We start from the raw sequence: 25,592 nt of genomic DNA on the forward strand, positions 1-25,592 counted from the left end.
AAAAAACACTAAAGGAGACACGCATTACCAGAATGCGTATCAAAGCATTTGAAGTCATGATACGCAAATAGGTATCATCATTTTACATTTTTTCGATTTTTTTTTAAAAACTTTTCTTAACATTAGTTAACCTATTTCTAAAATTTTTAAAAGTGGCATTTTTGGCCAAAATTTTTAAAAGTGATATTATTGTCATATAATATAAAAAATGGTATTTTGTCATTTTTTCTATAAAAGCAAGCAATCATGTTACAAATGGAAACAAGTTGCGTCATACTTCGTTGAATCGTAAAATTTAATCATCGAAACACGAATTTATTTTTAATTTTAATTTTAATATTTAAGTTAATAATTTAAAATTGGTATTAAACAAAAAAGAAGAACATAATATTTTGAGGGAAGGATATAATTTATTAGTGTTAACATATATAATTTTATTTTTGATATAGAGTTCCATTGTTAAAATAGGTTCATTGTTAGGTTTTTTTCTTTATTATTATATTTTTGTTAGCTATATAAACCTATATCCTATAATAATCCATTACAAGATTTATAATAATAAAACCTAACTTTTATCTCCTCTCCCTTTTTTATCATAGTAACAGTAGATATGGTCGTTCGATCTGGGATAGGTTGATGAAGAGCAAATTGTGATGTTGGGTTGATTCAATATGGGATGGGTTGATGGAGATCATATTGTGATGGCTTTCAGATGTTGGGTTTAAAATATATATTTCAATTATTATTTTTTTTATCGTCTTCTTCTCCAAAATCCAAATCGGTTCTTTGACTGATTTTGAGTTTTAATCATGATAACTATTTTTTTCCTTCGTATTGATTGGACTTTTGGGGTACAAATATTGATTTTGGTTGAAATCTTCTTCCGATGGTTTCATTTAATTTTGGTGGGGACTACGAGTAAGCAAACATTTCCATAACCGTCCAAACCAATCATTTCAAACCACCTAAACCGAAATTTTATCATTTTATAAAAGTTTAGATCGGTTGTGGTTTCATTTTTCCAAAACCCGAAAAGTAACCGTTTAGTTTATATTCGTCTTTTATACCACCCATTATATCCAAACCACCCATATATATTAAAATATTGTAATTATATATTTTGAGGATACATATATTGCATGAATTATTGATATTTGTAAGTATTTGAATCCATATTATGTTAAGTACACTTGGATGTTAAATATTAAAGTTAGAAGATCCAAATTATTACATAATGAACTTGTTTAATTTATATTTTATTAACCTATTAAATTTTTAACCTAGTACATGTATGCACATATTTTTCTTAACGGTTTAAACAAAAAATGTCCAACCCGAAACGTTATAATTTGGGTGGTTTAGTTATATCTGTAATGGTTATGGTTACGATAATAGTTAAGTAAAATGTAAAAACACTAAATTTGGTTTGGATGATTATAAGCTCCACACCGGCCTGTTCCACCCGATACTCACCCCCAGTTCGGACTCTCGTACACACACTCTCTTTCTTTGTTTGATGATATTGACTCAGCAATAAAAAAATTAGTAATTATTTATTGCCATATCATCTTCCTTTTCCTTTCTCCTATTTATATTTATACCTTTTTCACTTTTTATTTTATTTTGAAGCCGTTAACGGGGTTGTTTGAGTTTTTAGGCACGTTGACCTAAAATTGTTTTACTTCATTTGGTATTGTAGTTTTGAATTTGTTCGATTAAGTGACTCTACTTTTTGTTTGACAAACCCTCGATTCATCATAGTGAGTTTGAGGGAGAATTTTAACATATATTATTATTATTATTATTATTATTATAACATATATTATTTTTTTTTTTATTATTATTTTTCTTATTATTATTTTACATATAATATTATTATCATTATTATTATATAGTCCCATTATTATAATAGTTTCCTTTTAATGATATTTTCATTTATTATTATTTTGTTGTTAGCAATATTATTATTTTGTTGTTGACAATGTAAGTCTCATTCTATCATAACTGAGAATAAGTTGCATCTTAATAAAACATAACTTTTCTTTCTTTCTCTCTATACTTCGTCAACTAGGTAATCAAAGATAGGCAAATGAAGATAGGATATCACGAAAAATCTAGTTTTTGAAGTATGAAATGAAATTTATCTATCCTATACTATAATATATGAAATAATAAAAATTTAGTTGGGTTACGGTACTTTGTTAATTACTTAATTACCTTTATTCACTCTCCATTCATTAATTTACTAAATTACCCTCATTTACTCTACTAAAATTAAAATTCTGATTTATTATTCTATTAAATTAAAGTCAAATAAGGTTAATGACCAGATTCACAGTTATTCGTAAATAATTAGAGTACAAAAAAACATGGGAAATTTACCTAAAATACATATATTTTCAAACCTATTTTCAAAATACTATCATTTTCAAAATTATTTTTAAAAATACAATTTTTAAGTTTTATTATCAAATATACGGTTTGCAACGTGTTATGCAACTTAATTTCAAATTTTGAAAAGTTTTCAACCGAATCAATCTTAAAATCAAATTTGAAAAAAAAAGGTTGTATAACAGTTTGCAGAAGATACAAATTATATTTTTAAAAATAAGTTTAAAAATGATAGTATTTTTGAAATATATTTTAAAAATTGCTTCATTTTTCAAAAAAACCTTTATAATATGCAACTCCTCTAACATGCCAAGCTCACTACTTCTCGAAAATAAAACAATTTATTATAATACATAGAGTAGAACCTCCGTATAGTAATACTTTATTTAGTAATAACCTATGTATTGTAATAAAATATCACGGTCCAAACTTGTGCTACTTATAATTAAGAATAAACTCCATATTATAATATTTTACATTTTTTAAAGTCCATGCTTTATTACTTTTCCTCTACATAAGAATAAAAATACTTAAAATTAAAAAAATTATATCTATATATATCCGATAAATATAATCTTGTTACATAAACGACAACATAAAATACTTTTCTAAATTTGTTTATGATAATGACTTAATCGTTCGGTCAACAATTCATCATTTAGCTTGCGTATATATAATAATTTATAGTTCAAAATAATTTACAATTGTATGTGGTTAATACATTGACGACCAAGAAGAATAATTCCTTTCAAAAAAAATATTTTTTAAGGTTCCAAGTTATGTTAATTCATTCTAAATACTTATGATATATTTTAAATTCACGCAATTAAGATTAATATATGTTTTGATTAATTTTTTCAAAAAAATATATGTTAACCTCTACTTAAGAATAACATTTCTATAATAATATTTTTTCTCGGTTCCAAGGATATTACTAAATAGAGGTTTTACTATATGATGGTTCATGTTTCTCTTACTAACTTATAATATGATTTACACTTGTATATGTTTTTTCGTTGTTAATTTTTATAATGGTATTCTTTAATTATTTTAACATAATTACTCTTGCTTAAATGTGTACTCCCTCTGTCAATAACGATGTCAAACAAAATTTAAAAGGGGCTAAATTTTTTAAATTGAACAATTTACGATATTCATACAAGTATACAAAATTATAGTACACAACTAACTTTTAATTATCTTTTCTATCTAAAGAAGTAATGGATGACAACTGAATATTATTGACTTTGTGTATTCTCATTTTGTAGAACAACTTTATAATCAATCTTGACAAAAATAGGCTTTTCAATGTACACCACTATTAATATTTAACCACTCATCCGATTATAGTGATATTTTATTGCACAAAAAATCATTTAAAGCATTGATATTGACGAGCATGAGTATACATTTAAGTTTGACTTATGTTTAACACATCTCTCTTCAACTAGAAGAGCAAAAGAAGGAGCTAGGCCGAGACTATGAAGAGACGAGACCTAAACTAGATGTCCTTCCGATACCTAAACTTGGTAATTAAAGTTTTAAATTAACGAGAAGTGGCAAAGGCGAACTGACGGAACCTTAATACGGTTCTGATAAATTCTTACAGCGGTTGTGATCCCAATTTCCAAAAGTACCAGGAAGATGACGACGTCACAACAATCAATACGTGTCAAATTTTGACTACAGGTAAAAACCATCTTCTATTGTATTCATGTTTGTTCAAAAAGTAATTTTATATTATCTTAAAAACTCACATGTTTAAAAAGTAAATGTATATTCTCTTGAAATGCTCGATTATCATTGGTGTTTATAGTTTAAACACTAATATATGGAAGAAAAGAAGGCAGAAAAATGTTTCTATTGATGGCATTGATGGGCATGAGGTTGCTTTCGTTAATGTTGCTGCATAGTGAATTGGGTTTAATTGGAATGACCATAAATTTGTTATATGCTTGGATACCCAAGACTGTTATGATTCAAAAACTCTGGAATCAGGCTAACCAGTAATATTTTCTAAATTCATTTATAAGGATGCCTTCACCGGGCTCTTTGGAGCATTTTTAGGATAAGATAAAGTTGGCAATCACAGAGGTTTTGGTCAGCGCTGTTAGAGCATCTCCAATGAGTGTGTCGACCAAAGTAGCCAAATCATTAAAACTACTAATATTTTATTTTCTCTTTCTTTTATTGTAATTTTGGCACATTTTTTATTAGTATTTACTCCAATGGTTTGCCACGCAAGTTGCCACAATATTCATACATTATATTTTTTAAACTAGTTAGGAAGTTATATCTCTCATTGAGATATTTGTATTTTTTCCATTTAGCACACTCACGTGACATTTTGGCACTATTTTGGGCACCCCCATTGGCGATACTCTTAATGAAAATGAATAGTTTAACGATAAAATGGTAGCGGTTTTTCTCTTCCAGTTTCGTGCTTTCATTGCCCCAAATAATGATAAGCACGATATTTCATCAACTTATGTCTGGTTCCTAGAGAATCTGTACGAAGTTGATTCACTTATGTCTGGTTCCTAGAGAATCTGTACGAAGTTGATTCATATGGAGGGGAGTTGCCTTGCTGTCATGTAGATGAACGAGAACTCGAGAAAGGAAAGTAAAAGTGCTTTGATGGCAATCTATAGGCTGGGTTGGTAAGTTCAATATTTGTTAAGTTATATTATTGTTATATTCTGGTTCATTATTATTTCTTTATTCAAATATATCTTCATTTGGCGGGATCCTGTAAGTTCGGCTCTCGATGATGTAGGAAATGCTTGCAATCAATTTGAGCGAGTACCCTTAGTGTGTTTTAGATGGAGCACCTTGGCTCATATGAATGGTGCCTGAAATAAAATAGAAAAATGTACAACCATTAAGCCAAGTAATCTTCACACGTGGTGTAGTAGTTGTAAGTTTTTCTTTTTATTTCACGAACAATCACATGAGCTATTAAGCTCCCTCTCTCACCGATCGGGGAGCTCTCTGAAATAGAGTTGAAGCATTTTCGGAATTGAATCGACAAGAAGCGCAGTCAAACATACAAATATTACAACAAAGAAATAAAAATAAAACCCAATATAATGATAAGATCAACGAATAAACACTGAAATTACCAAGACAACACATGAATCTTTTCCTCTGGCACATCTTTATTTCATGGTATATAGAGGACACCAAGGCAGTTCCTCATGCATATAAATCAATTTTGTCCAAATTTTTTAGAAACTGGGCATAAGTTGAAAGAATCTCGTGTTTTTATTGTTAGGGACAATGAAAGCACAACACATTATTAGGAGCACCGTGATCTTTCAGTGATTAAATTTTTTCAATCACAATAACAGAAATGATTAGAATCTCTGTAAATGACAAATTCGTCTTGTCCCGAAAATGTTTTTCAAAGACCCTCGCAAAATCATATTTTTCTATGGATTTATAAATTATTATTGGTTCACTCCGGATTGTCAATGAGCGGATGCATCGAGGATCACGCCTAAAACCTTTTTATCAAAAGTGAAAACTTGTCTCTCATAGTTGTAATACTCATTAGAAAAGATGTTTTCTAGGAAGCAAGCAAGCGTATCAACATCCTCAATATTTATGAGAGGAAATATCCCTAGATTATATCGAATTGTGTACGTTACGTATAACTTATTAGATAATACACTGTATGTGAGAATAATAGTTTGATCAAATCTATTTTAAATTTATAATTACTAGCTCATATTTAAATTAAAATATACACAATTTTTCCCAATTGAATTCAAAAATGAATTTGAATTTTGTTCATTATTAATAAATCACATATAAATTCAAACTACGGTTGTACGTTCAATCCGCCCAACCCCATCAACCGTAAAAATCACCTGCAGGCCGCAACCAATCCGCAGAGTACAGTTAAGCGGGTGGTCGTGAATGTAATTTTAGATAACTATTAATCTGTTGTTTGGTTGCGAATTTATTATTTTAAAAATCGTGAAAATCCAACAGCACCTGCAACCGCATATTATAAATTAAAATATACATATAAATAAAATTACTGAATTATTGAAACTTGGACTTGGGCCAATATAAATGAAGTTCATAAAGTTTTATACCAACTTTTATATTTCAGGATTAGTTTTTCTTTTGTAATATGTCACTGGACTTATTTGTCATTTAAGCTTATTGAATTATTAGGATTATTGAATTCTTCTATAAAGCCTTATAATTTTCATATGCAATATTTATTGAAGTAAGTTTTTTTATTTGAGTGGTTGAACCGCAAAACCAGCCGCAATTACGTGGGTGGATTTGGTGGGTTTTTTTATACCAACGGTTTGGTTGCGAATGGAGATATTGGAAAACCGATAGTTGTGGTTTGGTCTGGTTTTTACCCTCTAACCGAACCAAGCTGCACCGCTTACACCCCTAGCTCAAACCCTTACTATGCGGATTCTTAAGCGGTTCTCCAAAATTAGGATTTTTTTTTACAAATTCCAACAAGGGATTAGTATCAAATATCGTGGATAATTCCAAAATGGGTCCCCCTCAACTTCATTTTACAGCTGTTTATGAGGTAACAATTTACTTTTTATGAACTTTTATGAATTCATTTCATAACCTTTGTATAGTCGTGATTAGCTAATTTATTAGAATAATAATTATAATCCAAAAATTAGTAGAATAATATAATCTTTCAAGGGATCACGGTTTGAGCGTAGAAGAATGGGTCAATATTTTTTTTAAATAATTACAACATGTTTAATTGATTTTAGTACAAATAATAGGGTGGGTACTTATGTTTATATGTACAAAATTATAATTTTGATCAAAAACATGTCTATTAACTATCAAGTATCTTTATTAAGAAAAATCTAAGTTCTTACTCAATTGAAAATTAATCGAACATTACAATAAAAACTCGGTCTTAAATTGTTCTAATTAATTTCACATTTTTAATAGTAGATTTTTTATGTAAAAGTATTCATTTATAAATTTTACGAGGTCTTAATAACTTTTAAGTATTGCCAAAGATTCTTTAGACAAGTACATTTACCAGCTTTACATACCATTTCATACATATTAACTACTACTTGCTCTGAGTTATTTTGGACTATTCAATTGTTCCATGTTTTAATTAGCCAAAAAATAAAATTATTTTATGCCTGATCTAAGTAGAGCCGTAAAGGTAAGGTATCGTTACATCTCACATCGAGAGATCCTTTGTCTACTACTAGTGGATATATGGTATATGTTTGTTTCAGTTGTAAGGTGACGAGTCCATTTATTATTTCTAATAATTTCTTTATGTGTTTAATTGAAGGGCGTTTCGGGAATGTCCCCATCCAGACGAGAAAATGAGGATGGAGCTAAGTAAAGAGTTGGGATTGTCTTCTCGCCAAATTAAATTTTGGTTTCAAAACAAAAGGACACAATTAAAGGTTCGTTGATATTAATTTATTTAAGTCTTTGTTCTTTCTTGTTTTTGTTTGGTGCTGACTGAAATGTTTTAGGCAAAACATGAAAAATCTGACAACAATGTTCTTCGTGCCGAAAATGATAAGATCCCAAATGAAAATATCGCCATCATGGAGGCGCTTAAGAATGTTATGTGCCCATCTTGTAGAGGTCCGGATCAGTTTGGTGGAGATACTTACTTGAAAGAACAAAAGTTGCGGGAAGAGAACGGTCAGTTAAGAGAACAGGTTTGTATCATTGGAGCTGTGTACTCCACTGCAATTTAGTCAAACTTAAGCTCATGTTCTGTAATTACTTAGTTAAGTATGTACTGCAGCTTAAAAGATATGAGAACATAGTTGCCAATTACAAGCCGCTAATGGTGGATGTTTCTCGTAATGCTATGGATGAACTGATCAAGCTTGTACAAAGTGATTCACCTTTCTGGATAAGATCATCAGCTGATGGGCGCCAAGTTTTAAATCTTGAATGTTATGAGAGCATTTTTCCCGGAGTTGCTAAAAGTCCTAATGTTCGCATTGAATCATCAAAAGATTCAAGTGTTGTGATCATCGATAGTTTGGAATTAGTTGATATGTTCATGGATGCGGTTAGTTTTTGTATTCTTTCTATTATTATATTTGGTTAACACCTTATTAAACACCAAAATGCTATATAATATTTTGGTGTGGGGATGTGAATTATTTCTGCTTTGCAGAACAAGTGGATGGAATTTTTTCCTAATATTGTTTCGAGGGCAACAACACTTGAAGTTGTATCATCCGGATTGACGGGCAGTCGGAGTGGCTTGTTACAACTGGTTATATATATACATTTATTCAATCCATTCATTTTTCTCCGCTTTTGTATAATCTATGTATATATTATGGTACAAACAGCTTGAAAATGAATTTGTTCTTGTTGTAGATGTATGTAAGAAAACTTGCCTGTACATTTCATTAAAAAGTTCTTACTATAGATGAATGAGGTATTTAACTACTAGTCTACCGGTAAGTGAACTATTACGTTTGTCGTCCGAATCTACTAAGGTTGAGGAGCAGTATATGAACAGGATGTTGCATTAAAGATATCCCTGAATTTTTTTGGTATTGATCGACAATTAGGAATCAAGTTGTTCCCAACCAAGGCTTCACCACAAAGGTTGTTCAAATTTATGTTACATAACGTCTTGTTTTGGGGGGTGAAGTGCTTGAAGGTTTCCGGGTACTTGTGCATAATGCAATCGAGTAGGTAGACAAACTCCGAGTTAACCTCATGGCCCTGCCATAACCCAAAATCTCTATTCCCCTTGGAAGAGCATAACGGATTTCTGTCCGTCCCTTCAACTGGAGCATCATTTTGTCTGGCCCTGTCGCCATCAATTCGGGAATTTTCCATAACAAGCTGTTCTCGCACCCCTATGTCCACGGTGTTAGCATACACTGTTCCATTTATGTATTGACAATCACCCAGCTCCTTGGCTTTTTCAGCCAAGGGATCGTGTACTGCTGCATTTTTAGCCATAACTCGTGTCTGAAGAATCCCGTTCTTCTGGAAAAAATGATATATCTTAAACTGACATAAGAAAAGGGTAGCTTTACATGATATTTTTGGTTCTACCAAATATAAAGTGGAATATTAATTAGTGCTGCACACACTATAGCAGTGGTGTGTAACATCCTAAAAAGGATACTTAGCATGCACTATAAGTATAGAAATAACTATTGGTTGATGAGCATAGCAAATTAGCAATTAGCTAGTTTAAAAACATCACAGGCATATTCAAATGCAAAAATTCTCAGCTGTACAAGGACGAGTAAAGGCTTCTTACAACTTGGAGTGCGATCTAACAGCTAGGGAGCATGAGCAACAACCGTCCACCTCAAAGTTTAGAACAGAAGCGATAACAGATTTTACCATAAAATTTGGTGAAGTTTTGTACTTAACTTGAATTGAAACATTAATGCTGAAGGTCAAAACTAAAAAAGATAGATCGTATGTTCTGCAACTACAACAAGAACTATCTGCTGATGAGCAAAACAAGTTTGGTTAATTAAATTTGTTAAAGAGATAAGAGGCATGCTTAAATTTTTTTACCAAAGGGCCAGAACTTACACAATGAAGTATCAAACTATCACTAGTATCTTTAACCAGAGAAGCAAATGAAGACATTGCTGATATTACCAAATGAAAATTTTACATAAAGTTACTTTCATGCTCTCTAGGTTAAAGGAAAGATTCTTGGAAGTGCCGAGTCCCGTAAGCATATGTGTAAACGGCTGATAATAAATTTACTTGTCTACACCCCGCATTCTGAAACCAACCATTTAAATTTATATTGACATACTCCAACTCAGGAATTCCAAACGTGATTGAAAATATACCAACACAACTTAAATTATAGAGTTGTGGAGCTGAAACCACAAATAATATTACGGAGGACCATGACAGGAAGTCCTGATATTGAGGTTTAGGAATTGAGGACAAGATATGATATGATCTTGTTGCACTGACTTCATGGCCAAAACTAATGTAAGGTTTTTGAGATTGACTAGGGAAGAGAACAAGTCACTCGTATTCTTGGGAGTACATTAAATATCCAGATGTAGAGTTAACAAAGCTGGGAGATTCCAAACCGTTCGCAGTAACTTACAGTGATAAAGATGGAGAGTTGTTAAATTAGGCAAAAAGAAAGAAGTTTCTGATAAATCCCAAAAGCCAAGACTCAGCGTTCTTAAAGCAGGCAACGAGGTCAACCATGATTCATGTAACTTGTAATCTACACAATACTCAAGTGTGCAAACTCTCCACTTTTCAATTACACATCCACGAAACTTCTTCTTGGAAACACTCTGCTTTATGGTCAATACATTTCCAACTCGGAAAGATGAGACTGGTGGTTTCGGTTAGAAAAAACATGGCGAATATACATAGAAAACCGAGAATAATCTTTAAAAGAACCATACCAAGCAAAACCAAGATAAGAGAGAGTAATCCAAATAAACTTCCATCATTTCGAAAGTGTTAGAATATATATTTATTCTATATTATTAAGGTTTTTTCGTAATTTAGTTTGTAACAGTTTATTATATAAACATTGAGACATGTATCCTGATTATTAAGTATTATAATAAAACCCTAGTTATTTATTTTGTCTCTCTACTTTTATCATGTTATCAAAAGTTAGGTTATGGAAAAATTAGTTCGTTAATTGCTTTATTTTATTTGAGGTTGTTTGTTTTATTGTCATGGCTTTTCGTAAAGATGATTCTCTTCAGTTAATTAGTGTTTAGTTGGATGGTACAAATTATTCATATTGGAGTTATGTTATGAAAAAAATTACGTGGTAAAACTTTGTGGAGTTATGTTCATGATAAGAATACTAAGACTAAACCAGCAGATACTAAGATTGATGAATCTGCAAAAGCAATTGAGGTTTGGGAGACTGAGAATTTGAAAATTATTACATGGATTAATAATTCTGTTACACATTCTATTGGTGCCCAGTTAGGAAAGTATGAAACGACTAAAGAGGTATGAGATCATCTATCTAGGTTGTATACACAATCCAATTTTTCTAAACAGTATCAATTAGAGATTGATACTCGTGCACTTCAACAACAAAATATCTCTATTTAAGAATTTTATTCTGCCATGTTTTCTTTATGGGATCAGCTTACATTGACTGAACCAGCAGTATTGACTGCAATAGCTGCTTATGTCAAGACACGAGAAGAACAACGTTTGGTACAACTTTTAATGGCTCTTCATTCTGATTTTGAACCTTTGCGAGGGTCAATTTTGCGTCGTACTACACTTCCATCAGTTGATTCTGTTTTTAAAGAACTTTTAGCGGAGGAGATTTATATTAAATCTAACAGTGCTAACGAAAACTTGTCATTCGATACTCCTTATATTTTTTTCGTTCCTCCTCGATCATCCGGTGGTATTCAAAATAGGTTTATTCGCCCTCTTCAAGAAAAATGTTCTTATTGTAAAGATAAGGGTCATTGGAGGTCTTCGTGTCCTCAACTATTGGCTATGCAACAACAGTTACGTTAGCAACAACGACCTTGGACATCTCGTTCACCTCAGCAACAACGTCTTTGGACACCTCGTTTACCACGTCAGCCTCAGCACCCTTCGGGTCCCGCTACTTGGACACCTTGACCGCTACCCGCTACTAATTCAGTTGCTGCTTTTATCAGAAAGAACACTGCTTTGTACAGCTTGTTATGCATCCAAGAATGAGTAGATCTTATGAATAAGTTCATTTGGCAATCCACCAATTCTGTATTCACATTCATATTATTAAAACTTAGCTATTAAGTTTTATGATATGCTGTTAGTTAGTGTACCATATCAGCACATTCTGTTAGGATCAAGCTGGCATATGGTGTATAAATAGGACAACACTCTACAGATTGTAATATAGTTTTAGATACACATTTTATATAACTTTGTCTTCTTCATCCAGTAATACAGATGGTTACAATCTATGTTCATAGCTTCGTTTATCATATTATCAGAGCTTCAATGGTGATTGATCCTTCATTTTCGCTTGATTCTCGTGTAATTTCAGGTGTTTTCGACTCCTTATTTCTAAGAGATTGATTCATTTCTGTTCTATCGGCTTAGTTGTGTTTACGAGCTTTATCTCACTTATGATTGATATCTTCTTCATTCTATTCATTGATCTATTACTTTATCGATTTGTTCATCGATCTGTTATTCTTGTGATTCTCGATCTAATTCCTCTTTCTCGATCTGATCTCTTTCCGATTAATCTCTCTTGATTTTTTCATCAATCTGTATTGATATAATCTCTCTTGATTTCTCAATTTCTTTTTCTTCTGAATCAATACTAAATAATAAAAGTTAAAAATCGCCTCTAGTAGTACTAGTCCTTGGAGTAGACCTCTCGTATCGCCTAATCATGATTCTTCAAGTGTATTTTACATACATCCTTCGGATGCTAATACATCTCATCTTGTTTCAGTAAAGTTCAATGGCACAGGATACAATAATTGGACGAGATCGATTATGTTATGTCTTTCAGTAAAATATAAATTAGGATTTGTTGATGGTACTGTTATTAAACCACATGTGACATTTGTAGACTTCAAAGCTTGGGAAAGATGTAATGATCTAGTGTGCTCTTGGTTACTCTGCAATTTAGATGCTACAATTTTAAGAAGTGTATTGTTTTTTAAGACAACTAGCAAAATTTGGTTGGATTTAGAGGATAGATTTGGCTATGCCTTAATGACACAACTCTTTTCCATTGAGCAATAATTGGTTGATTTACATCAAGGATCTAAGAGTGTGTCTGATTTTTTTACTGAGATTAAAACTCTACGGGATTCAATGAGTGATATTAGTCCTTTACCATGTTCTACCTGTAACTAGTGCACCTGCAATGTGACACAGAAATTTTTTCAAATGCAGTAAGATCACAGACTTTTGCAATTTATGATGAAGCTGAATGATAAGTTTGGCACTATCAGAGGTAATGTGTTGATGCAGCAACCACTGCCTAGCTTGTTTAATGCCTTTAGAGTTTTTTCACAGGAAGAAAGACATCAGGAGTTATCTCAGCCTGTTGGTCAACCTGATTCTTTAGCATTCATAGCTGGAAACAGAAGGAACTTTAGAAGTAGCAACAACACTACCAATTTTGGGTTTCAGAAGCAAAACATTACTCCTTCTGGTACTCGAAAAGTTTATGGTACTAATAATAATGCCAAGAAAGGAGGGAACTATTTTTGTACACATTGTAAAGTGAATGGTCACACTGTGGATAGATGTTTCAAAATCCATGGTTACCCTGCCAATTTCAAGACTAATAGGAACAAAAAACTGGTAGCATTGTCTTTTTCTACTTCTGATGAAAAAACTGATAGTTCTACAAGTCAAACTTTTTCTTCTACTCAGTATTAACAGCTCATTGATTTACTTAACAAGCAGTCTATTTCTACTACATTTAGTGGAATTTCTGGATCACAAAGTGCACATGCTTCTCAAGAACATGTTTTGTTAGCTGGTAAGCTATGTTTGTTGGTTGATAAGTATGTTGCCAAGTCGAATGAGCAAGATATGTGAAAGATGGGGATTTACCTTTCTTAGGGAGAATGAAAGTAATCGAATCTAATGCTCTTTCGGGCGTATAATAATGAAGTAAGTGAATAACCAAAGAATTATAGTACGTCGTCCTTCCTTGAAATAGAACTTTTGAGAGAGCCCGTTACTTCACCAAGATAGACTTAAAGTCGGGATACCACCACGTGCAAGTAGTGGAAGGCGGTGGAAGACCGCGTTAAACTGATTGGTTGATTGATAGTTGTGCTACTGATCATATTTGTTCTCACCTAAAAATGTTTACTACTTACAAACCTGTGGCTGGAGAAGAATATATAGTCATACCAGATGGTAGACAGGTTCCAATTCTCCATGTTGGTTCTGTGCAAGTTAATCATGAATTGATTCTTCATAATGTGTTGCACATTCCTCATTTTCAGTACAATTTAATTTATGTTCAGAAATTATGCAGGTATTTGAATTGCTCAGTTAAATTTGAGGTCAACACTGTATGATACAGGACCTTTTGCCGGATGAGAAGTAAATTCTTCTTGGTAGTTCACAGGGAGGACTTTATTGTACAACAAGAATTCATGAAGCAGCTCCTGATAGCAGCACATACTTGAGTATTAAAGAATATATTAGCATATGGCATTTACGATTGGAGCACTTACCTTTCCATAAGCTGAAGACTATTCCAACTCTTTCAGGGATTCAACATCTTTCTGTTAAACTCATTTTCTAGATATGCCCATTGGCCAAGCAGACTAGAGCTTCTGTTTAATTTAGTAGTATTAAAATCCAGTGTGCATTCGAGTTGATACATATAGAAGTTTGGGGCCCTTACAAAATCAAGTCTCATTGTAATCAATTTTTAACCATTGTGGATGATTATAGTCGCTTTACTTGGGTTCATATGTTGAAATCAAAAACAGATTATGTACAAGTCATGTTAGATTTTTTTAATCATGTGGAAACTTAGTATAAAACTAAAGTTCAGAAAGTAAAATCGGATAATACTCCCGAGCTGTGTTTCGGTGTCATGAGGGAGTTGTTTCTTATAAAGGGGATTCTCCATCAGACCAGTTGTAGTCATACTCCACAACAAAATGGTGTTGTGGAGCGTAAGTATCGACATTTGCTTGAAACTGTACGATCTCTGCTTTTTGAGTCAAACATTCCAGCGAAGTACTAAGTACTGGAGTGAAAGTATTTTGTGTGCTACCTTCATGATAAACCTCCTTTGTAGGATGTACTATACTCCAACAAGCTCGTTCTCATGGACGTTCTAGTCTTCACGGAACTTGGTTCTGCTGAGAGTTATCCTTTTGGGTTTTAGAAATATTAAAAAATAAATTAATAAAATGTACGCCGATTTAGGGTTTAGGGTTTGGGTTAGCCTAAACCCTAATTTATTCTAAGGTTTATGTCCTAAAGGCCCTAAATCTTAGGAACCGAACTCTAATTATTAACCTTTTTAATATTTTAGGGTTCACCGGTTCTCAATTTTGGTTTTAAAAATATTAAATTATTTATATATATGTATAAAGTACGAACAAAACACCTCTTAAAATAAAGTTTTGAAGTTGAAAATATAAAATTATTGAGTATTTTCATTTTTAGGTAATATAAATAAATAAAATAAAAAAAACTTACAAAATGCTAATGTAACATTGATACAGAAATTGGAATCACGTTTCTACTTTTAATAACATTATTTGAAATTGCGTTTTTCAAATTGAAAAAAAAACGTAAGACGCAACTGCATTTTTTATTAATAATAAAAACGCAGAATAGGGACATTTTTCCGAGAGTGACATTGAGGACCAATTTCCCATAATAGGGACATTTGGGGCCAACACCCAAAAAAAATAGTCCGACACTACGAAGTGACGAGACCTAAACTAGACGTCCTTCCGATAAACTGATAAATTGACCAGAAGTGGCAAAGGCGAACTCACAGAACCCTTGATAAACTGATAAATCCTTATAGCGATTGTGATCCCAATTTTCAAAAGAACCAGGAAGATGATGACGCTCACAACAATCAGTACGTGTCGAATTTCGACTATAAATAAAATCTACCTTCTATTGTATGCATGTTTGTTCAAAAAGTAATTGTATATTCTCTTAAAAACTCACATGTTTAAAAAGTAATTGTAGATTCTCTTAAGAAGCTGGGTTATCATTGATGTTTATAGTTTAAACACTAATACATGGAAGAAAAGAAGACAGAAAAATGTTTCTATTGATGGCATTGATGGGCATGATGGTGCTTTCGTTAATGGTGTTGCATAGTAGATTGGGTTTAATTCCATTGACCTTAAATTAGTTATATCCTTGGATACCCAAGACTGATATGATTTAAAAAAATCTGGAATTTAGTCTAACCAGTAAATTATCTAAATTCATTGATAAGGATGCGTCATGATGCTATTTGGAGCATATTCAAGATAAGACAAAGTTGGCAATCACAGAGGTTTTGGCCAGCGCTGTTACAGCATCTCCAATGAGGGTGTCAACCAAAGTAGCCAAATCATTAAAATTACTTATATTTTATACTCTTCTGTTATAATTTTGAGACATTTCTTGTCAATATTTACTCAAATGGTTTGCAACTCAAGTTGTCAAAATATTCATACATTATGTTTTTTAAACTAGATAGGAAGTTACATGTCTCGTGGGGATATTTGTATTTTTTTCCATTTTAACACATGTCACGTGACATTTTGGTACTCTTTTTAGCACCCCTATTGGCGATGCTCTTAATGACAATGAATAGTTTAACCGTATAACGGTAGAGGTTTTTCCCATCCAATGTCGAGCTTTCATTTTCCGAAATAATGATAAGCATGAGATTTCATCAACTTATGTCCGGTTCCCGGAGAATCTGGACGAAGTTGATTCATATGGAGAGGAATTTCCTTGCTATCATGCAGATGTACGAGAACTCGAGAAGGGAAAGTAAAAGTGCTTTGATGACAATCTATGGGTTGTGTTGGTAAGTTCAATGGTTGTTAAGTTATATTATTGTTATATTCTGGTTTCATTATTATTTTTTTATTCAAATATATCTTCATTTGGAGGGTTCTTGTTAGTTCGACTCTCGATGATGTAGAAGATGCTTGCAATCAATTTGAGCGAGTACCCGTGTGTTTGAGATGGAGCACCCTCATATGAATTGTGCGAGTAATAAAATAGAAAAACGTACAACCATTAAGCCAAGTAATCTTCAGACTTGGCATAGTAGTTGTAAGTTTTTCTTCAGACTTGGCATATTTTAAAGCTCCCTCTCTCACCGACCGGGGAGCTCTCACAAATAGAGTTAAAGCATTTTCGGAATTGAATCAACAAGAAGCACAGTCATACATACAAATATTACATCAAATAAATAAAAATGAAAATCCAATATAATGATAGGATCAACGAATAAAAATTGAACTTACCAAGACAACACGGGAATACACTTTTTCTTTTTCCTCTGGCACATCTTTATTTCATGGTATATAGAAGACAACAAGGCAGTTCCTCATGCATATAAATCAATTTTGTCCAAATTTTTTAGAAACTGGACGTAAGTTGAAAGAATCTCGTGTTTTCATTGTTAGGGACAATGAAAGTACGACACATGATTAGGAGCACCGTAATCTTTCGGCGATTAATATTTTTCATTTAGAATAATATAAATGATCAGAATCTCCGTATATAACAAATTCGCTTTGTCCCAAAAAAAAATTCAAAGACCCTCACAAAATCATATTTGTCTATGTATTTATAAATTGTTATTGGTTTACTCCGGATTGTCAATGAGCGGATGTATCGAGGATCACGCCTAGAACCTGGTCATCAAAAGTGAAAACTTGTCTGTTATAGTTGTAATACTCATTAGCAAAGATGTTGTCTAGGAAGCAAGCAAGCCTATCAACATCCTCAATGTCTACAAGACCAAATATCACTAGATTAAATTCTTTCACAATTCAAAATTTTATCAAATTGTGTACGTTACTTATTATATACTACACTGTATGTGTGAATAACATTATGATCAAATCCGTTTTAAATTTATAATTACTTGCTCATATTTGAATTAAAATGTATACATTTTTGCCCAAATGAATTTAAAAATGAATTTGAATTTTGTTCATTATTAATAAATCAAATATGGATTCAAACTAGGATTGTACGTTCAATCCGCCCAACCGCAAACATCACCCGTAACCGATCAGCAGGGTACAGTTAACCATAAAATGCGGGTGATAGTGAATGTAATTTTAGATAACCGTTAATTTTCTGTTTGGTTGCCAATTTATTATTTTAAAAACCGCGAAAATCCAACTGCACCTGCAACCGCGTATTATATAAATTGAAATATTCATATGAATAAAATTACTAAATTATTGAAATTTGGACTTGGCCCAATATAAATGAAGTCCATAAAGTTTTACATCAACTTTTATATTTCAGAGTTAGTTTTTCTTTTGTAATATGTCACTAGACTCTTGAATTTATTTGTTATTTAAGCTTATTGAATTTTTAAGATTATTGAATTTCTTCTGTAAAGCCTTAAAATTTTCATATGCAATATTTATTGAAGTTAGTTTTTTTATAAATTTGAGCGGTTGAACCGCAAAAGAAACCGCAATTACGTGGGTGGATTTGGTAGGTTTTTTATACTAACGGTTTGGTCGCGGATGGAGATATTGGAAAATCGTTAGTTGTAGTTTGGTTTGGTTTGGTTTGATTTGGTTTGGATTGGTTTGGTTTGGTTTTTACTCTCTAAATAAACCAAGCTGCACCGCGTAGGCCCCTAATTCAAACATGTACTATGCGGATTCTTTAGCAGTTCTCCAAAATTAGGATTTTTTTTTTACAAATTGCAACAAGGGATTAGTATCAAATATCCGGGATAATTCCAAAATGGGTCCCCCTCAACTTCATTTTACAGTTGTTTATAAGGTACCAGCTTACTTTTTATGAATTTTTTGAATTCATTTCGTAACCTTATTATAGTCATGATTAGCTAATTTATTATAATAAAAATTATAATCCAAAAATTAGTAAAATAATAAAATCTTTCAGGGGATCATGATTTGAGTGTAGAAGCATGGGTCAATATTTTTTTTAAGTAATTACAACATTTTTAATTGATTTTAGTACAAAATAATAGGGTGGGTGCTTATGTTTAATGATACCAAATATCACTCCCAACTACCGCCGAACTTTCTGAGAAACCAAAAACACACCCCCTATTTTGTCCAGCTCAACTCCCGCTCCAAACTACCGCCGATTCTTCTCATTTCCTGCCTTTTCACTCGAATCTATGTTATATGGAGTATGTGTGTGTCTTGTTTGTTTTGATTTTTTTAGTAACTTCTAATTTAAAACCGGGCAATTCACGTAACCGTCATCATCATCTTCAACTTTTATGCACTACTTATTACAAGATCAAGGGCACTGGGAGTTCTTTATTTTACGTCTTATAGGGATCCAAATCAAGTTTGGAATAAAAGAGGTTATCTTCTCCCTTATACAGTTTATTCGGAAGTAACTTTGACAATAGAAAAGTGCATCTTATTCATGTAGAGGAACCAACTTTATTTGGAGTGGTTACTTTTTGTATTTACTGATCACACACGTATACGTACTTATTCATCATTACCCATTTCAAAATGGATTTCCATACTTTTTGCCCGATTGGTTGTAACTTGATGGCGACCAAGCAACAAGCAACAGATAAGGTAAGTCCCGTGTGAATTATACTATGGGCTAAGGTTTGTTTTGACTCTTTTTAATTTAAGTGATCAAAATTTTTGTTTGTTTGAAGTGAGTATTTATTCTTGCGTATATGTTATATTACTCTTTTCACTTTTTACGTATTTTTAACACGCATACACAAGCCGGAGGACTTTCGGGAAACAGCCTCTTCATTCTTCGGAATGAGGGGAAGGCTGCGTACATCTTACCCTCCCCAGACCCTGCGTTAAGCGGGATATAATGGGTATGTTTGGTTTGGTTTATTTGGTATGACAAAAATATCACTTTTTCAAACTGTTGGCCAAAAATCCCGGTTCATTTGAGAAATGGATAACCTAAAACGCATTTGATGAATATGTATCATGTAAAAAAATAAAAAATTAAAAATTAAAAAAAACACTAAAGGAGACACGCATTACTAGAATGCGTATCAAAGCATTTGAAGTCATGATACGCAAATACGTATCATCATTTTACATTTTTTCGATTTTTTTTAAAAACTTTTCTTAACATTAGTTAACCTATTTCTAAAATTTTTAAAAGTGGCATTTTTGGCCAAAATTTTTAAAAGTGATATTATTGTCATATAATATAAAAAATGGTATTTTGTCATTTTTTCTATAAAAGCAAGCAATCATGTTACAAATGGAAACAAGTTGCGTCATACTTCGTTGAATCGTAAAATTTAATCATCGAAACACGAATTTATTTTTAATTTTAATATTTAAGTTAATAATTTAAAATTGGTATTAAACAAAAAAAAAGAACATAATATTTTGAGGGAAGGATATAATTTATTAGTGTTAACATATATAATTTTATTTTTGATATATAGTTCCATTGTTAAAATAGGTTCATTGTTAGGTTTTTTTCTTTATTATTATATTTTTGTTAGCTATATAAACCTATATCCTATAATAATCCATTACAAGATTTATAATAACAAAACCTAACTTTTATCTCCTCTCCCTTTTTTATCATAGTAACAGTAGATATGGTCGTTCGATCTGGGATAGGTTGATGATGAAGAGCAAATTGTGATGTTGGGTTGATTCAATATGGGATAGGTTGATGGAGATCATATTGTGATGGCTTTCAGATGTTGGGTTTAAAATATATATATTTCAATTATTGTTTGGTTTATCGTCTTCTTCTCCAAAATCCAAATCGGTTCTTTGACTGATTTTGAGTTTTAATCATGATAACTATTTTTTTCCTTCGTATTGATTCGACTTTTGGGGTACAAATATTGATTTTGGTTGAAATCTTCTTCCGATGGTTTCATTTAATTTTGGTGGGGACTACGAGTAAGCAAACATTTCCATAACCGTCCAAACCAATCATTTCAAACCACCTAAACCGAAATTTTATCATTTTATAAAAGTTTAGATCGGTTGTGGTTTCATTTTTCCAAAACCTGAAAAGTAACGGTTTAGTTTATATTTATCTTTTATACAGCCCATTATATCCAAACCACCCATATATATTAAAATATTGTAATTATATATTTTGAGGATATATATATTGCATGAATTATTGATATTTGTAAGTATTTGAATCCATATTATGTTAAGTACACTTGGATGTTAAATATTAAAGTTAGAAGATCCAAATTATTACATAATGAACTTGTTTAATTTATATTTTATTAACCTATTAAATTTTTAACCTAGTACATATATGCACATATTTTTCTTAACGGTTTAAACAAAAACTGTCCAACCCGAAACGTTATAATTTGGGTGGTTTAGTTATATCTGTAATGGTTATGGTTACGATAATAGTTAAGTAAAATGTAAAAACACTAAATTTGGTTTGGATGATTATAAGCTCCAAACCCGCCTATTCCACCCGATACTCACCCCCAGTTCGGACTCTCGTACACACACTCTCTTTCTCTGTTTGATGATATTGACTCAGCAATAAAAAAATTAGTAATTATTTATTGCCATATCATCTTCCTTTTCCTTTCTCCTATTTATATTTATACCTTTTTCACTTTTTATTTTATTTTGAAGCCGTTGGCGGGGTTGTTTGAGTTTATTTGGTGTTTTAGGCACGTTGACCTAAAATTGTTTTACTTCATTTGGTATTGTAGTTTTGAATCTGTTCGATTACAGTGACTCTACTTTTTGTTTGACAAACCCTCGATTCATCATAGTGAGTTTGAGGGAGAATTTTAACATATATTATTATTATTATTATTATAACATATATTATTTTTTTTATTATTATTATTTTTATTATTATTATTTTAACATATAATATTATTATCATTATTATTATATAGTCCCATTATTATAATAGTTTCCCTTTAATAATATTTTCATTTATTATTATTTTGTTGTTAGCAATATTATTATTTTGTTGTTGACAATCTAAGTCTCATTCTATCATAAGTGAGAATAAGTTGCATCTTAATAAAACATAACTTTTCTTTCTTTCTCTCTATACTTCGTCAACTAGGTAATCAAAGATAGGCAAATGAACATAGGATATCACGAAAAATCTAGTTTTTGAAGTATGAAATGAAATTTATCTATCCTATACTATAATATATGAAATAATAAAAATTTAGTTGGGTTACGGTACTTTGTTAATTACTTAATTACCTTTATTCACTCTCCATTCATTAATTTACTAAATTACCCTCATTTACTCTACTAAAATTAAAATTCTGATTTATTATTCTATTAAATTAAAGTCAAATAAGGTTAATGACCAGATTCACAGTTATTCGTAAATAATTAGAGTACAAAAAAACATGGGAAATTTACCTAAAATACATATATTTTCAAACCTATTTTCAAAATACTATCATTTTCAAAATTATTTTTAAAAATACAATTTTTAAGTTTTATTATCAAATATACGGTTTGCAACCTGTTATGCAACTTAATTTCAAATTTTGAAAAGTTTTCAACCGAATCAATCTTAAAATCAAATTTGAAAAAAAAAAGTTGTATAACAGTTTGCAGAAGATACAAATTATATTTTTAAAAATAAGTTTAAAAATGATAGTATTTTTAAAATATATTTTAAAAATTGCTTCATTTTTCAAAAAAATCTTTATAATATACAACTCCTCTAACATGCCAAGCTCACTACTTCTCGAAAACAAAACAATTTATTATAATACATAGAGTAGAACCTCCGTATAGTAATACTTTATTTAGTAATAACCTATGTATTGTAATAAAATATCAAGGTCCAAACTTGTGCTACTTATAATTAAGAATAAACTCCATATTATAATATTTTACATTTTTTAAAGTCCATGCTTTATTACTTTTCCTCTACATAAGAATAAAAATACTTAAAATTAAAAAAATTATATCTATATATATCCGATAAATATAATCTTGTTACATACACGACAACATAAAATACTTTTCTAAATTTGTTTATGATAATGACATAATCGTTCGGTCAACAATTCATCATTTAGCTTGCGTATACATAATAATTCATAGTTCAAAATAATTTACAATTGTATGTGGTTAATACATTGACGACCAAGAAGAATAATTCCATTCAAAAAAAATATTTTTTAAGGTTCCAAGTTATGTTAATTCATTCTAAATACTTATGATATATTTTAAATTCACGCAATTAAGATTAATATATGTTTTGATTAATTTTTTCAAAAAAATATATGTTAACCTCTACTTTTTTCTCGGTTCCAAGGATATTACTAAATAGAGGTTTTACTATATGATGGTTCATGTTTCTCTTACTAACTTATAATATGATTTACACTTGTATATGTTTTTTCGTTGTTAATTTTTATAATGGTATTCTTTAATTATTTTAACATAATTACTCTTGCTTAAATGTGTACTCCCTCTGTCAATAACGATGTCAAACAAAATTTAAAAGGGGCTAAAATTTTTTAAATTGAACAATTTACGATATTCATACAAGTATACAAAATTATAGTACACAACTAACTTTTAATTATCTTTTCTACCTAAAGAAGTAATGGATGACAACTGAATATTATTGGCTTTGTGTATTCTGATTTTGTAGAACAACTTTATAATCAATCTTGACAAAAATAGGCTTTTCAATGTACACCACTATTAATATTTAACCACTCATCCGATTATACTGATATTTTATTGCACAAAAAATCATTTAAAGCATTGATATTGACGAGCATGAGTATACATTTAAGTTTGATTTATGTTTAACACATCTCTCTTCAACTAGAAGAGCAAAAGAAGGAGCTAGGCCGAGACTAAGAAGAGACGAGACCTAAACTAGATGTCCTTCCGATACCTAAACTTGGTAACTTAAAATTTTAAATTAACGAGAAGTGGCAAAGGCGAACTGACGGAACCTTAATACGGTTCTGATAAATCCTTACAGCGGTTGTGATCCCAATTTCCAAAAGTACCAGGAAGATGACGACGTCACAATAATCAATACATGTCAAATTTTGACTACAGGTAAAAACCATCTTCTATTGTATTCATGTTTGTTCAAAAAGTAATTTTATATTATCTTAAAAACTCACATGTTTAAAAAGTAAATGTATATTCTCTTGAAATGCTCGATTATCATTGGTGTTTATAGTTTAAACACTAATATATGGAAGAAAAGAAGGCAGAAAAATGTTTCTATTGATGGCATTGATGGGCATGAGGTTGCTTTCGTTAATGTTGCTGCATAGTGAATTGGGTTTAATTGGAATGACCATAAATTTATTATATGCTTGGATACCCAAGACTGTTATGATTCAAAAACTCTGGAATCAGGCTAACCAGTAATATTTTCTAAATTCATTGATAAGGATGCCTTCACCCGGCCCTTTGGAGCATTTTTAGGATAAGACAAAGTTGGCAATCACAGAGGTTTTGGTCAGCGCTGTTAGAGCATCTCCAATGAGTGTGTCGACCAAAGTAGCCAAATCATTAAAACTACTAATATTTTATTTTCTCTTTCTTTTATTGTAATTTTGGCACATTTTTTATTAGTATTTACTCCAATGGTTTGCAACGCAAGTTGCCACAATATTCATACATTATATTTTTTAAACTAGATAGGAAGTTATATCTCTCATTGAGATATTTGTATTTTTTCCATTTAGCACACTCACGTGATATTTCTTAATGAAAATGAATAGTTTAACGATAAAACGGTAGCGGTTTTTCTCTTCCAGTTTCGTGCTTTCATTGCCCCAAATAATGATAAGCACGATATTTCATCAACTTATGTCCAGTTGCTAGAGAATCTGTACAAAGTTGATTCATATGGAGGGGAGTTGCCTTGCTGTCATGTAGATGAACGAGAACTCGAGAAAGGAAAGTAAAAGTGCTTTGATAGCAATCTATAGGCTGTGTTGGTAAATTTAATGTTTGTTAAGTTATATTATTGTTATATTCTGGTTCATTATTATTTTTTTATTCAAATATATCTTCATTTGGCGGGTTCTTTAAGTTCGGCTCTCGATGATGTAGGATATGCTTGCAATCAATTTGAGCGAGTACCCTTAGTGTGTTTGAGATGGAGCACCTTGGCTCATATGAATTGTGCGTGAAATAAAATAGAAAAACGTACAACCATTAAGCCAAGTAATCTTCACACTTGATGTAGTAGTTGTAAGTTTTTCTTTTTATTTCACGAACAATCACATGAGCTATAAAGCTCCGTCTCTCACCGATCGGGGAGCTCTCTCAAATAGAGTTGAAGCATTTTCGGAATTGAATCAAAAAGTAGCGCAGTCAAACATACAAATATTACAACAAAGAAATAAAAATAAAACCCAATATAATGATAAGATCAACGAATAAACACACTGAAATTACCAAGACAACACATGAATACACTTTTTCTTTTTCCTCCGGCACATCTTTATTTCATGGTATATAGAGGACAACAAGGCAGTTCCTCATGCATATAAATCAATTTTGTCCAAATTT

The 25,592-nt window shown here is 31.2% G+C and overlaps 1 protein-coding gene across 1 annotated transcript; it reads left to right on the top strand.

The window, feature by feature from the left end:
- The first annotated feature begins 4,803 nt into the window (after positions 1-4,803).
- LOC141709549 (homeobox-leucine zipper protein ROC8-like) lies at positions 4,804-8,799 on the top strand. Its single transcript, XM_074513015.1, has 6 exons — positions 4,804-4,901; positions 7,703-7,820; positions 7,893-8,084; positions 8,174-8,446; positions 8,555-8,656; positions 8,764-8,799. Exons 1-6 carry the CDS (start codon positions 4,804-4,806, stop codon positions 8,797-8,799), a joined length of 819 nt encoding a protein of 272 aa, XP_074369116.1.
- The last annotated feature ends 16,793 nt before the right edge of the window (positions 8,800-25,592 follow it).

This window comes from Apium graveolens, chromosome 1 (assembly GCF_009905375.1).
Source record: "Apium graveolens cultivar Ventura chromosome 1, ASM990537v1, whole genome shotgun sequence".
Lineage (NCBI taxonomy): Eukaryota > Viridiplantae > Streptophyta > Magnoliopsida > Apiales > Apiaceae > Apium > Apium graveolens.

What these genes read in the sequence shown, in the direction of transcription:
- LOC141709549 (XM_074513015.1), top strand. Translation starts at nt 4,804, where the DNA reads ATGGTAGCGGTTTTTCTCTTCCAGTTTCGTGCTTTCATTGCCCCAAAT. An exon ending in ACAAAAGGACACAATTAAAG is followed by an intron (nt 7,821 to 7,892) that starts GTTCGTTGATAT and finishes GAAATGTTTTAG; the next exon opens with GCAAAACATGAAAAATCTGA. An exon ending in TTGATATGTTCATGGATGCG is followed by an intron (nt 8,447 to 8,554) that starts GTTAGTTTTTGT and finishes TCTGCTTTGCAG; the next exon opens with AACAAGTGGATGGAATTTTT.